Here is a 15048-nt window from a genome sequence, read left to right as displayed (position 1 = left end):
TATTACCAAATAGGGCAGACTTTCTCCACAGCTGCTGATTCCCATGGGCACTGGGAGGTAAAAAAAGAGAGGTAATACGTTTTCCATCCTAGGAGAAAAGTGGTTCTTATAGAACAGGTTGGAATTTACTGATTGCTAATACTCAAATTAATTCACCCTGCAAAGAGTCATGAAGAGCCACTGCTTTGGCCTTGACCTCAGAACTCAGGCCCTTACTTGGAGCTCAGTGACCAGACTAATCTAAGTAAGGATCTCCGTGTCCTCCACCTCTTCTCTCAGGCTGCAGTGACCCAGAAGGTGGCCTCCATCAGCCCTGGCACGGCAGAGTCATTGAAATAGGGCGTTTGTGTCTAAGTCCTCCAGAGACAGCTGTACAGTGTAGACCAGGGAGAATTTTCTCACTGAGAAAAATGAACTTGAAATGTGGATATCTTTCTAACCTAGACTTGGTTTGCTTCGTCCCTTCTTTCTTTTCTGCTTTGAAGTTTATTTTACCTCTCTCTGAAGCTAGAGACATCCTCACAGAGCTTGGTGAGTGGAAAATTCCAGATGTTTACTGGTTAAAACCCATCAAACCTTGCAAAAAAATTTCCTTCTTGGAGTGATAATTGATACCAGGGGAGTGTTTGATTCTTAATGCCCAATTTATTAATTATTAGACTCTTTTATTACATCATACTTTTCCTGAAGGATGGTAAAAAATAATAATGATAATGGAAAAATAGTTCATGTTGAATGTTTAGGGACTATCTGTGAGGAGGGTCTGACACCAAGCTTATATTCTGCCTTACATTAAACTTTGAGAAACGGGGGCACCTGGGTGGCTCAGATGGTTAAGCGTCTGCCTTCGGCTCAGGTCATGATCCCAGGGTCCTGGGATTGAGCCCCACGTATGAGCTCCCTGCTCAGCAGGAAGCATGCCTCTCCCTCTGCCTGCCGCTCCCCCTGCTTGTGCTCTCTCTCTCTCTCTGGCAAATAAAGAAATAAATAAAATCTTTAAAAAAACCAAAAAACTTTGAGAAACGGAAGCAAAATTGTTTATTTTTATGTCTAAGGGAATCTGAATAGCTTCTATAGTGAAATTCCAGCTGGATTTTTTTTTTTTTTTAGCTTCCTTTACTGTGACAGTTACTGAGAACTGCTATTCACTGTGTGTTTGCTGTCTGTTTAGAGACCATCTTGACCTATCAGTATCAGCTAGAATTGTTTATCGGTGGATGGTTTGTGGACACTAGACTTTGGTCATCATGGAACACCCAGCACACAGGTTGAGCCACGTATCCTACGTCCTAGTACCTTTCCTTTGAAAGGGGAATTGATAGATCACAGCAGCACCTTACATTTGAATAGTTTCCCATAGTAATCAAAGTGTTTCTCACACATAATGTTTCATAACTGCAACCTTGATGGGCCCCTAGCTTCCACGTGATGCAGACAAGGCAGGTGGTAAGAATCTCGTTTTTCAGATAAGGAACCCAGGGCATAAATGCTGTTAAGTAAATTGCCCAAGGTCACGTGGCTGCTTAGTGAGGAGCGAAGGCTGAAATTGTGGCTTCCAGACGTCCGGTTCTCTAGGCGGCTGTCCTAAGCACGTGTGCTTTATCACCTAGTTCATGGTCCATGATCCTGGGTTTTGATTGTTGTCCTTGGTCTCTAAGACAAGGACTCAAGACCTATAGCCGTCACTGTGTGACAGTGGTTTTGTTAACGTGTAAGCCCCAGCCCTGGTCAATCTTCAACCGGCAGAAGGGTCTTGCTTGGGAGCCCATCTGAACAAGTACATCGGGCCTCACAGGAAACTGGGGTGTTCACATGTGTACCTACCACAGCTATTCTTTACTGTGAGAATAGTCTGTGTTTGTGCAGCTGAGAGACTTGGCATGGTGGTGGGGGGTGGATTATAAAAAGCCAGGAGGTGTTTAGAGGTTGACAAACTCTCGCTCAGGTGAGAGGTGTTTAACAAAGCAGAGAGGTCGCGAGCATGGGCTGACGCGGCAGACAAGTGGGGCCTGAGTCCTGGGGCACCACCACCATTTCCTAGCTGTGTGACTTGGCAAGTTATTTAATCTCTTTGAGCCTCGGTTTCCTTATCTGTAAAGCGGGGTTAATAATCATACATACCTCATGGGGTAGTTATAAGGATTACATGACCTAATAGCTATAAGGCATTTAGGCGGCACCTGGAAAATAGGAAGTGTTCAGTGACCATTCACTGTAACATGATTTACAGAAAGGAGGGCCCCAGGGAACGGTGACTGCTCAGTTAACCCCAGGTACAGTAAGAAACCCCACAGGTAGCCATTGGTAGCCCTGGTAGCCACTGCCATCCCTCTGACACCTGCAGAGCATCTGTTCAAGCTCGGAAGGTCTGGTTGGAGATGTCCCCTCAGGTCCCCAAGACTCCCGAGGCCAAGTCTGAGGTCCTTGTGTTTCAGACTCAGGGTGAAAAGAGAAAAATCAGACTCCAGGGAAGAATTTCCGTCAGCCCCTGGAAGTTCAAGCTTTGAGCACTGTTCAGCAGTCACATTTTTCAAATTCTTGGACTCAGTCTGAGAACTTAATTCATTTTGCAGCAGATAAGTGACCAGAGTGAATGTCATGGGCCGTGGTGGTCGGGTCATGTCGTACTAGGCAGTGAAATGGAAAAGCTCATTCTCTGGATTCCCTCCAGGCCCAGCACAAGGGCTTCTAGAGGGTGGGCCAGTCTCAGTGTGGAAATGCTTTCCTTTGGGGCAGGATCAAAGCCTCGAAGCTGTCCCAGTGGCACTGTGGACTAGTGCCCCCAGGCCATCCCTGCTCCTGTCATGCTCCATCCTGGATCATGTCTACCCCTGCTGCCTGCCACTCCCCATTCTTTTAGTTAAGATGCCCATAAAGGGCTTCTCCCTTCAGAAAGGCCTTGTGTGCCTGTAGGTGCTGGCTGGCTGGCTCTGTGTTCTGGGGTACAAAGTCTGTCTTTGCCCCCCAAGTCTCTGAACTCTGAGGAAGATGGTTTTTCAAGAAGGTGCTTATGTGCTCACCTTCCCTGGTGTGTGTCCAGTGCATGGAGCAGGCTTCTGTCTCCCATTCTTCTCCCGGGACCCCTTGGCTGCAGGGTAATTGAGACTGTGACCTCTTGCCCCTAAAGAAAGGAGTGTCCGCCCACTGCCTGCCTGTCACTAGGATAGCTGCAACTGTCTGCTAGTCTCTAACTTCAGGCTGCCTCTTATTTCAGAAGCCAGGTGGGCTTGTCATCAACCATGCTCCACTTCTTTGCAAGGACTTGAGTGGCCATAGTAGGTGGCTGCCAGGCTAATTAAGCAATACCTTAGTATTTTTGAGTGATCTGAAAGGATGTTTTCATTATTATTTTAAACTAAGACCTCAGTTCTTGAGTCTCTCTACAGCTAAGCAGCCCAAGGAGGGCGAATTGTGTCCACTTGACAGTTACCAAGGGTGAGAACATGCCCTCAGGCCGTTGTGTCAACCAGCCACAGCCCAGCATGGTCAGAAGTGAGTGGCTTGCACAGTCGGAGACAAAGACTCTGTGTGGCCTTGGCAAGTCTCTTCCCCCACCTTAGGCCTCTGTTTCCTCCTCTGTAAAATGTGGAGGGCCGGACTAAAGTGGTAGGTTTCCAAACTATGTTCTTTGTAGCTCTGCAGCTCCAAGGAGGAGTTCCAGTGACAAGAGGGTCCTTCCTGCTCTGTTTCCACCCGAACAGTTCTGCCCGTATCTCTCTCAAACGTGGGGTCTCTCCCTAAGGTGGTGTTTGGGGAGAGGGGAAGAATGGGTTTCCCTGCTGGGAATAGCATTGGAAACTGCTGGAATAGAGTGCTTCCCGCTTTCACATTTTGTGGTCTGTATTTTATTTTTTGCGGTTCTGGTTTTTTCAGCTTGGCTTACAACAGCCACGCCTAGTTCCCCTCCCACCACGGCCCTCCAGAGCTGCCACAGAGGTGGCCGCTGCCCATGCTCACTTGCTCACCTGCTCCCACCCCTGACTTCCTTAAAGCCACGCCAAGCACACCTGTTGTCTGTGATGTTGGGGTTGGTGCTGTGTGTCTGCCCCCAGACCAGCCTTCATTTCCTTTGAGTTCCCTGTCCGACCACTGGGGCTGGTCTTCTGTGTGTTCTCAAAAAGGCAGGATGGTAGCAAGGGCCCGGGGTGGGGGGAGCAAGAAGCACTGGATCTCCCTCAGCCCAGCTCTCTCATCTATAACAGGACAGATTGATGAATGACGGTATCTGTCTTGGCAGTCTCCTAAGATGCTGACAAGACAGCTCATGTGGAAGGGGCTTTGAAACCACATGTGTTTGGGAGATGCATGGAGGGTGAAGAAAAGTCAGCTGTGAGGGTAGCAACACAGGTCCTTCTGCTGGCGGAGATGGCCTCGGAGGGTAGCCCCTTCTCTGGACAACTTTACGTAGTTCTCTAGCTTTCTGGGAACAAAGCCAATCTTCTTTTCCTCTCTCCCTTTTCATCGTGACATAATTCTTATACTATAATATGCATAGATTTTAAGTGTACAGTTTGATCAGATTTGACAAATGTGCATACCTGTATTTGGCTGCTGTTAACAAATTCCTACAACCCCAGTGACTTAAAACAACCAGACTTTCTATCTCACAAGTTTGACATGAGTCTTAACTAGGCTGACATCCAGGTGTTGGCAGGGCTGTGTTCCTTTCTGGAGTCTCCAGGGGAGAATCCATTTCCTTTTCTTTTCCAGTAGAGGCTGCCTGTGTTCCTTGGGTCACAGCCCCTTCCTCCATCTTCCCAGCTTCTTCCCATCTTCCTCACTGTGAGCTCTTCTTCCGTCTTCCTCTTCCACTTCCACTCTTAGGACCTTTGTGATCATTGTCCCTCCCCTGAATAATCTAGAATAATCTCCCTCTTTTAAGGTCAGCAGCTTTGTTTCCCTTCCAGGTTCCAGGCTTTATTATTATTGTTGTAGTTATTTCTACTACACCTTTCTGTTTACCACCAGCCTAATCAGGGTATTTCCTTCAGTCCAGAAGGTTCTCTTGTTTCCCTTCAGGCTCCCCACTCACACTGCCCAGGGGCATCCCCTGTTCTGAGTTCTCTAACCACCATGTAACGTTGCCTGCTCTAGGCCAGGTGAATTTTGAATGGTTACTCAAACTTGCTAGGTGGGGTGCAGTGAAACCTTTGGTAAAGCAAAACGACCTCTACTTGGCACTACTGGCTCTTAGTTGGAGAAAGGGGTGATTCATAGATTCAGGGAGCAAAGTAGACAAGTAGCTTGTGGAAAAGGCCCTGCTTCAGAAATGACAGATGTTGACAAGGAAGCCAAGAAAGAGAAACCGTCTGTTGGTGGGAATGCAAGCTGGTGCAGCCGCTCTGGAAAACAGTATGGAGGTTCCTCAAAGAATTGAATATAGAGCTACCCTGCGACCCAGCGACTGGGTGTTTAGCCCAAAGATACAAATGCAGTGATCTGAAGGGGCACCTGCACCCCAATGTTTATAGCAGCAATGTCCACAATAGCCAAACTATAGAAAGAGCCCAGATGTCCATCAATAGATGAATGGATAAAGAAGATGTGGTGTGTATATATACAGTGGAATACTACTCAGCCATCAAAAAAATGAAATTTTGCCATTTGCAATGACATGGTTGGAACTAGAGGGTATAATACTAAGTGAAATAAGGCAATCAGAGAAAGACAATTATCATATGATCTCACTCATATGTGGGATTTAAGAAACAAAACAGAGGATCATAGAAGAAGAGAGGAAAAAATAAAACAAGACGAAATCAGAGAGGGAGACAAACCATAAGAGACTCTTAATCATAGGAAACAAACTGAGGGTTGCTGGAGGGGATAACGGGGTGATGGGCACTAAGGAGGGCACATGATGTAATGAACACTGAGTGTTATGTAAGACTGATGAATCACTGCTACCTCTGAAACCAATAATGTATGTTAATTGAATTTAAATTTAAAAACATAAGTAAATAAAACAAAAACAAAAAAAGAAAAGGCCCTGCTTCAAGAGCCTGAGGTCTGGGAGGCCAAGTACCCACCTGCTCTGGTCTGAGGTCCCACCTGCATCTGGGGAAACAGTCCTGGGGAGGGTGTCCCCTTTCCCCTCCCAAGTCCTCCAAATACAGTATCACAGAAAGAGGTTTAACAAACAGGCTTTTGAACTGTGTGCAGGGCCCTGGTCTGGCTGAGTCCAGACCACACTGGGCACCAGAGAGGGGCAGTAACTGCCTCCAGGAGTCTCTAACTGAGGGCTCCCGTTCCTCAGCACCCCGTTTCTCCCCATGGCACATCTGGGGCAGGTATCTTAGTTCTTCTGCACTGCTGTCGCTTTTTACTTCTCCTCTTACACAAGCTAGCACTGCTTCCCTTCTGGAGACCAGGCTTCTTCCTTCCAGAATACCTTTAATTAGATTCTCAGGTGGGAGACTTGAGGCAACAGCTCTTGACTCTCACAGCATCTTGGTGAGGTTACATTTGTCCCAGTGTGGGCATCTCGGGGGTGTGCTAACTACTTGATGTCCATTATCTTTTAAGGTCCCCTGATCTCTCACACACGAGTAATAACTTCCCCTATAGAATAATTTTTGTGTGAGAAAATACACATGAAGGTTTACTCTGGGTTCCTGGCACCTTATAAGCAGTCAGGAAATGTCAGTCATTGTGCATATTACTGTGATTTTTCTCATTAGATCTTCATAACCACTGTGCAGTACTGTTACCATACCCATTTTACAGACGAGAAAATTTAGGTTTCAGAGATATCGTCACTTTTTAAGGTGATAACAGCTCATGAGTGGCAGAGCTGAAACCCTGGGGTCTCTGACTCCAGAGACAGAATTCTCTACCTTCACTACCCTGCCCTACCCACTTAGGGGGACACCTTCGCTGTGGGGTTTTCACATTATACTAATGTGATGGTGGTACAAAAAAAAAATTTAAAAACTAAAAACGATGCTCAGTGGGCCCTGTGCTAAGTGCTTTGTGGGCACCGCGGCAGCCCTTCATGTGGGCTCAGAGAGGCTGAGTAACTTGCTTCGGGTGACAGAGCTAGTGAGGGAGGGACCCAGGGGGTTCTGACTGGAAACCCTGCCCTCTAACCCCTTCATTCAGGACTGTTTTCCTTCCTTAGAGGCATTGGCAATATTTCTCCTTTTGATACTTAATAATAACCATGATGGAGCATGCCTCCCATTTCAGCCTGATGGCTGGGTACCCCAGGGACTTGGGACTGCCCTGAATCATCTCTTCCACCTTCCAGCCTCCGGCCTTGTTTAGTCCTGGTCCTCTGTGCTTATTCATGTCTCTGTACCCTAGAGTCTACTTTCTTATTTTGTTAACCACATTCTGTTTAGAGCAGCTTCAGATCCTTGAGGGACTAAGGACTGATACAAATAATGCAAAATAAATATACTGGCTGTTGCAAAACATATATAGAAGTGTGTAATCCTCAGTCACTTGCCCTTCTCCCATTTCATAAGAGGTTCCCTTCCCCTGACTCCTATCAGTTGACATCTGTTGGGTTAACCAGCTAGACGTTAGGCAGTGCGGTTTGTAGCTGGCGATTGCTCTGCACCGTATTGCGCTGTTACCAATGACAAATGGTGGGCTTTAGTCATTCATTTATTTGCTTATCTACTTAAAGTGCATTTTTGTTGTTGTTGTTGTTGTTGTTGTTTTGAGTGACCAGATTGTCCAAAGGATGCTTTTTAAGTTGCCTCCATGCAACGAGAAGACTAATGGGGTAGCAACTAAAGTTAATTTCCCCAAGTGGCCCCCTTCTGGTGCAGTCTCCCCGTGACCCCCTGTGGGTGAAATATTGTATGGCTCATCTTGGTAAAAAATGTAGTCACCATAATCAGGTGGGTGTAGGTTGAGTTCTTAGTCCCCACATCTCTCCTTTTGTTTGTAGATGCTTCAGCTCTCAAAGAAGTGAACAGTTAGAACTTGCTTTTTCATATTTGAGCAGTTTTCCAGAATTAATCTATGTTGGGGGTTTACTTCTGGCACAGCCACTGAATATAAGCAGGATCTGATTGAGAGGCTGTAGTTAAAAGGAGCCATGAAGTATTGGGTTGTATTCATTCTTTCATCAAATGATTAGGAAACTCCTTCTATGTGTTGGGGCTCCTCTGGGTGCTCTGGAGACAGCTGTAAAGCATACAGGTGAGGCACCTGCCCCCTTGGAACTTAACACTCTGCATAAGACATACAGTAAGCAGGTGAATGACAAATACAACAGAGACCAGTTGCTATGAAGAGAATAAAATAGGGCAGAGGAGAATAAGCAGTTGGCCAGATTGCTGCTTCAGGTAGGATGATCAGGGATGGCCTCACTGAGGAGGTGATGTTAGTGCGGATGAGGGGACCCCAGCCATGGGGAAGAGCCAGGAAAAGCGAGGAAGAGCAAGGCAGTGGCCCTGAGTGTCTGATACAGTATTCTTTTTCCAGCATTCTCTTGGGTCAGTTTCATAAGGATATAAATGGCTATTTTAGTAAAACATCCTTGGGGTGATTATTGAATTACTGTGTCTTTTCCTTACCAGGCTACCAGTTTCATGGGGGGCAGGGTCCAGGCCTCTTTTTGCTCACTGTTGTATCTCCTATGATGGGCATAGTGCCCAACACATGACAGGTGCACAGTAAATACTGGTTGGATGGATAAACAGATAGATGCATAGGCGCATGAATGAATAAGAAAATGGATGGAATGATGGGTGGATAGATGAAATGGTAAGAAACCTAAAAGAAGATACAAGGTGGTAAAGGGCAATGGAGGACATGGAAGACTTGAGTTTGGTTCAAAGAGTGTGGGAGTCTGGGAGGACTCAGTGACACACAGAATAAGGCCAAGCAGTAGGTAGGCGATGACTTGTACTGCCACTGGGAGCTGGTGGAGGGGAAAAGATAGAACCAGGGAGCACAAATAGGAAGGATGGCTCTTGTGCTATATGTTGAAAACAACCAGAAGTAAGGAGGAACAGTGAGAAGGAGAGGAAAGAGCACAATCAAGAAGCGCTTTGTCGGCCAATGAGACTGACATTTGTCAACGCAGCATAGGGGCTAGTGTAGCTAGAAGAAGGGTCACAGTGATTGCAGTTGCCTTTTGGCAGATGGACACATGGTGGCTTTCCCGGGGCTTGCTGAACCTGGCAGCAGGTGTTGGGGGTGGGGGAGGTGTGGCGGGGTGAGGGATTGAGGAGTTAAGGGGCCACAGTGGCTGGTAAGGTTTTACTTCCTTCTAGGATTGCAGGCCTAAGGCTACCTTTGGTAGGGAAATGCCATCTTTCCAAATGGGGGAGGATGTGAAATTGGCAGAAAGATCCAACTGGGAGAAGCAAATATATTGTTTGGAGCTTTGTTTTATTCCTCTGGAAATGACCGTATTGTATTTTTATGTAAATAATTCGCAACAGCGTGGTGTTTGCAAAAGGGGTGAAAAGAGAATACTCATAAATGAATTTGAGACACCATATTGTGTTTTCACATCAACATTGTATACTGTTGCTTGCAGTGGGCCCAAAAACAAATGTGCATCCAAGAGGCAAACTACCTGTTAACTTTGAGCTTCTTCATTTAACCACTCTTTACCTGTCCTTCAAGACCTGATTTGAAAATCACCTTTTCCACAAAGATTTTGGGATCACTCCGGCCCGCTGTCATCCTTGCCAAGCTCTGAGCTTCTAGTATGTAACTGTGTAGCTTCTGGAGCACTTTTTACTGACACATTTTTGTTTTACTTACGGACTTGTCATCCTACGCTCTGGGCCTCAAAGCAACAGTGACCGTGAACACCAGTGACTTGGGGAATAAAAAGAAAGATGATGAGATAGACAGGGATGCCTTAAACACATGACAGGACCTGTAATAATCACCAAAAATACGTCATTTCCATTGTTGATGGAGTTGTTTTGGGTGTGTGTAGGCCCTTGTTCTTAGTAGCCTGGAATCTCCCCACCACCCCTTAGCATGTGTCTCAAGCCTGTGTGTCTGCTCCATCAAAGACATCCCCTGGTGGGCTGCTTTAAGGTCTCTGTATAGAAAACCTCAGGCTGTACAATCCAGAGAACGATAGTGCGTGGAACCCACTTTGGTCCAAACCTAGACCGTTCGTGAGGTTTTGCAGCTGGCTCTGATCTCCGTGAGGTTTTGGTGTCTTGAGTGGGATTAGATCCCTAGTCGGTCTCAGTGTTGAAAATCTGTGGCTTTTCCTTGGCAGCACTCCTTTTTCTGCCGGTTAACAGAAGATAAGAAGTCAGAAAAATTCTTCAAAGTCTTCTATGACCGAATGAAGGTGGCCCAGCAGGAAATCAAAGCAACAGTGACCGTGAACACCAGTGACTTGGGGAATAAAAAGAAAGATGATGAGATAGACAGGGATGCCCCATCCCGGAAAAAAGGTGAGTTTTCCCCTGTGTGCAGCCCTCCCACCAGCTGGACCTCTAGACTCCAAACTGTATTCCGACTGAGGCTTTCAGGAGAAGCAAACCAGTCTGGTTATAATGTAATTCTTCCCAAGTAACCAGAGCTGAACTGCCGTGCTTTGGCAGTTCTTCTCCTGTAAAAAATTTACATACCTTCTTCTTGGTCAAGCTCAAACTTTTATTGTCAGGAAATCCATTTGTAACATTTTCCTGTAATTTTCTGTTCAGTGGTAAGGAAAGTTAAGGAAGACACACACTTTAGGGGCACCTGAGTGGCTCAGTTGGTTAATTGTCTGACTCTTAATTTCAGCTCAGGTCATGATGTCAGGGTTGTGGGATTGAGCCCTGCATCAGGCTCCATGCTCAGTGGAGAGTCTACTTAAGATTCTCTCTCTCCTCTCCCTCTCCCTAATGCTCTTGCATGTACTCTCTTTCTTTCTCCCTCTTTAAAATAAGTAAGTAAATCTCTAAAAAAAAAAAAAAAGATAAGCACTTTAAAACTGGGTGTCCATCCCTTGTTACCTAATTCCCCCTTATTTATCTAAATTATTTGGAAGTGTCTAAAGTTGTTCATTTATGCTCTCATTTGAAGAGAGGTCACCCGTGTTCGAGTCAAATGGCTGTGAACAGGTTAATGAGACGCTCTGGGCCTCTTTTTTTAAGCTTAGAACAGGGTTTCTCAGCCACAGTACATTTGGCATCTGGAGGATGAGTTGCTGGAGGGGCTGTCCCGTGCGCTGTGGGAGGTTTAACAGCGTATGTGGCCTCTACCCAGTAGATGCCATCAGCCTATCCCAGCAGCCGACTAGAAGTGTCCTCAGATTTTGCTAATTGTCCCCTGGGCAGGGGTGGGTGCAAAATCAGCTCTAGTTTATAACCACTGATTTAGAATGGGAGTAAAGAGAAGAAGAAGAAAGGCTAACGTTTACTAAGTACTTTCTATGAACCAGGCACTGTTGAAAGTCCTTTACATCCTTTACTTCATTTGGAACTGAAATTAACCCTGTAAAATAGAATTGTTATCCCCATTTTACAGATGAGGAAATTGAGGAGCGGAGATTAACTTGTCCTTGTTAAGGCTATGCAGCGAATGGGCAGTAGAGCCAGGATTTGAACCCAGGCGGTCTGGCTCCAGAGCACCACACTCCTCACTCTGATGCCTAATTACCTCCCAGGGTTACTCAGAGGATTCGATGAGGTAATACACAGTGCCTGGGTACTTAGTGGAAAGCACTCAACCTGTTGTCACCTCAGTAACAGTAATTACGGTTGTGGTCGTCATTATGTTGACCCCCTCAGAAGCTTCTCTAGGTAGAATTCACTGATGCTCTCCTCGCTTTGCAGATGAGGGCACTGAGGCCCAGAGCCATATAGGTGTGTGAGGCTGACAGAGCCGATACTAAGGCTTTTCCTCTAAAACAGTGCAAGCTTAGATGAAGTGTCAGAGCCGTGAGCCAGTTGGCAGGGCGTGACTCAGTTTTAATCCTAAGGACTAAGAGAAGTGACTTCTTGGAGTGTTTGGCCAACCTTGAAGATTTCTAGTGAATACCAGGACCTACACTTTTGAACATTATCTTTCCTGCAGTGAATCGTACTCCTGAGGACTCAGCAGCATTGAGTGTCTTCTGTTTGCATTCTAGCCAAAGAGCCCTCGACACAAATAACCGAAGAGGTCCGAGACCAGCTCCTCGAGGCCTCTGCTGCCACCAGGAAAGCCTTCAGCACCTTCCGGAGGGAGGCTGACCCCGACGACCACTACCAGTCCGGGGAAGGTGCCCAGGCCACGGCAGACAAGACCAAGGACGAGCTGGAGATGAGCGCGGTCATCACCATCATGCAGCCCATTCTCCGGTTCCTGCAACTCCTGTGCGAAAACCACAACCGGGACCTGCAGGTGAGGGCTGGCCCCTGGGACTTGCAGCTCCTCAGACATCTCTGCTCCCCTCGCTGCCACCAGCTTCCTTGAGTCGAGGACCCAGGATGGTTCTGACATCTGGGCAACTGACATGTTTGTCTTCCCCCCCCCCCCCATCTCCACACGGACAGGAACCATGTCTTTTGCTCACCAATGTAGGTGCCTGCTGCATACATAGTGAAACGTGGGTTGTGCCTGTGTGTGCATGTGGTAGGCTGCCGTAGATGCACAGGTAAAACTTGGATGGACGGATGAATGATTAAATATACTAGACTTACAAAATCTGATACATAGAAAGTTCCAATTAAATATTTGTTGGTTGAATGAATGAAAAGTGGCTTTCCAGGGTTTTACACAAATAGGTGCTCAAATATATGTGCTGAACTGATTATTTCAGAAGTCTTTTGTTTACTTTTTTATTGATGTCGGGATGATAACAATGGCCGAGGTTTGGCACTTAGAATATCGTGGATGCTAAGTGTTGCTGATATTATATTCATTTTATAGATGAGGGAACTGAGGCTCAGGGGACATAGTTAGGGAGTGGAGAACCAGGACTTGAACCCAGGCCATCTGATGGTAGAGCTCATGTGGTCAACCACCATGTTAAGACAGAGCTTATTTTCTCCCTTGCAAAATTTCCCCACCAGCAAAGCCTATATGGAAGGACTAAGGATGGATTCCAGAGATGTCTCTTTCTTTCTTTCTTTCTTTTTTTTAAGATTTTATTTATTTATTTGACAGAGAGAGAGAGAGAGAGAGAGTGTGTGTGTGTGTGTGTGTGTGTGTGTACAAGTAGGGGAAGCAGGAGAAGCAGGCTCCCTGCTGAGCAGTGAGCCCGATGTGGGGCTCGATCCCAGGACCCTGAGATCATGACCTGACTGAAGGCAGCCACTTAACCGACTGAGTCACCCAGGCGCCCCCAGAGATGTTTCTTTCTACTGAATGGGCATAGCTCTGTGGAACCAATCACTGCCCAGGAGCAGCATGCTAGAACACCAGGTCCTTGGCCATTGCCTGGTTTTGCTGCTGGCTTTTGGGAAAAACACCCCTCTCTGCCTAAAAGGGATTGAGGATTAACAAGAAAATTGTGTCTGAACAACTCCACTAAGATAGAATCTTGCCTCCTAAAATAAACAAGTTGGCAGTGGTAGTTCAGTTATTTGAATAATGATGGTATGAAAAGGAAACAGTGGTAAGGAAAAGGTACACTCTTAAAATATTTGCCATGCTGACTTTATCCATCAGGTGATTTGATGGCCTTTCACACGTCACCTGTGGCCAGAACCTTTGGGGCTGCCACCGTAAATCACTCCTACTTCAACCCTGCCACACAGTCCATGCATGGAAAAGTTGAGTAAGAAATTACATTGTTAAACAGTAAGACAGAACAATGAAATGGAACTGGGTGAAGTCTGCAGTATTAACAACTTCCACACTGGTATTTATTTTTAATCAAATTGGTCTGAAGAGCCTGAGCTTTGAAAAGACAGGTATATCCAAGGTCATCCATCAGCCAAATCTGGCCCATATTTAAAAATGAAAGCATTTCCCGTAAGCCCCATTGGGCTCTTTTTCCACATTGCTGTTCATTCATTTCCTCCATTGACCTTCCCTGCTTGATCCCTCTCAATGTCTGCGTGTGGGATTCCGGCCGTTAGTTTTTCTTTTCTTGCCTGTTGCTCAAATATTCCTCCTTTGGGCTTAGACCATGTCGGCCCCAGATCCACTGGCCTGGGACTGCCTAGCTCAGCCGGGTAGAACAAAGTATTCATGACTCAAAGATCCAGGGATGGGTTGTGGTCTCATTGGCTGGTGTTCTGTCTCCAGGCCAACTGTGCCCTCTCCGCCTTCCATATGTACACCATTAGTCATGAGGGAGACTGGCCAAGGGAGTGTGAATGACACCATGGAAAGCCAGGCTGTCCCACCAGCAGGAAGGCAAAGCCAATTGTGGCATCTTTGTGGATGCGGAGACCTCCCTGCTGCTGGGGCTATTTCGAGGCTTGAGCTCAGTGGTCAGGGCCCTGTACTGTCCCCCCAGACTGCTGTCACTGATCTCCACTGACCTTGGGCTCCAAAGGGAAGTGGGTTGAGACCAGGCCTGTACGTCATCTGGGTGAATACCTGCTGTGTGCCCGGCATTGGTGGTGACAAAGACCTCACCCCTTCCCTTACGGAGCTGAGAGTCTTGGGCAGGAGCCACTCGGGGAAACCCAAGATTGCTGTGCAGCATGATAAGTGCTATAGTGGTGTCATGTTAGGGGTTTTGTGGGTTCACAGCAGGCAAACCAACCCACTGTGCTGGGTCCAGGAAGACTTCTCAGAGGACCTGATAACTGCCGAGTTCTGAACTAACACAAGACTGCCTCAAATAGAATTCCTCCACGAATGTCAGAGGGGCAGTGCTGACGTGCTTGCTCTCAAGCCTGGTCAGCTTTCGTGGACCTGTTCTGACTCCTCCACGGTACCCCTTGGTTTCTCTTCTTTAGCACCATACCCAGAGTCCACTGTGGAAGGAGAGTAAGGCTTTCATTGCATGAATTTGCCAGTTCTTGTGTGGAAGTCTTCACAGTGTTAGTTTTGTACCTTAGCTCTTCACATAACTCTCCTTTGAACTAAGGCCCTAAGAACCCCATGGGCAGAATCACCTTTTAATGAGTCCTTCCAAAATTTGATTCTCCAACACATTGCTCTGTGGAAAACAGTATTGGGGGAAAG

General features: G+C 46.7%; 1 protein-coding gene across 6 annotated transcripts in view; it reads left to right on the top strand.

Annotated features, from left to right (window-relative positions):
• Window positions 1-15048, top strand: part of ITPR1 (inositol 1,4,5-trisphosphate receptor type 1) — a 325747-nt gene that overhangs the window by 240907 nt on the left and 69792 nt on the right. For all 6 annotated transcript variants that reach the window (XM_036075557.2, XM_036075555.2, XM_036075554.2 and 3 more), the window contains 2 exons: window positions 10208-10388; window positions 12053-12306. In XM_036075557.2, the coding sequence (XP_035931450.1) occupies window positions 10208-10388; window positions 12053-12306 (435 nt within the window). The remainder of the gene's footprint in view (window positions 1-10207; window positions 10389-12052; window positions 12307-15048) is intronic.

The sequence above is a fragment of the Halichoerus grypus genome, chromosome 1, assembly GCF_964656455.1.
Source record: "Halichoerus grypus chromosome 1, mHalGry1.hap1.1, whole genome shotgun sequence".
In the NCBI taxonomy this organism is placed as follows: domain Eukaryota; kingdom Metazoa; phylum Chordata; class Mammalia; order Carnivora; family Phocidae; genus Halichoerus; species Halichoerus grypus.
This window is presented reverse-complemented; position numbering and strand designations above follow the sequence as displayed.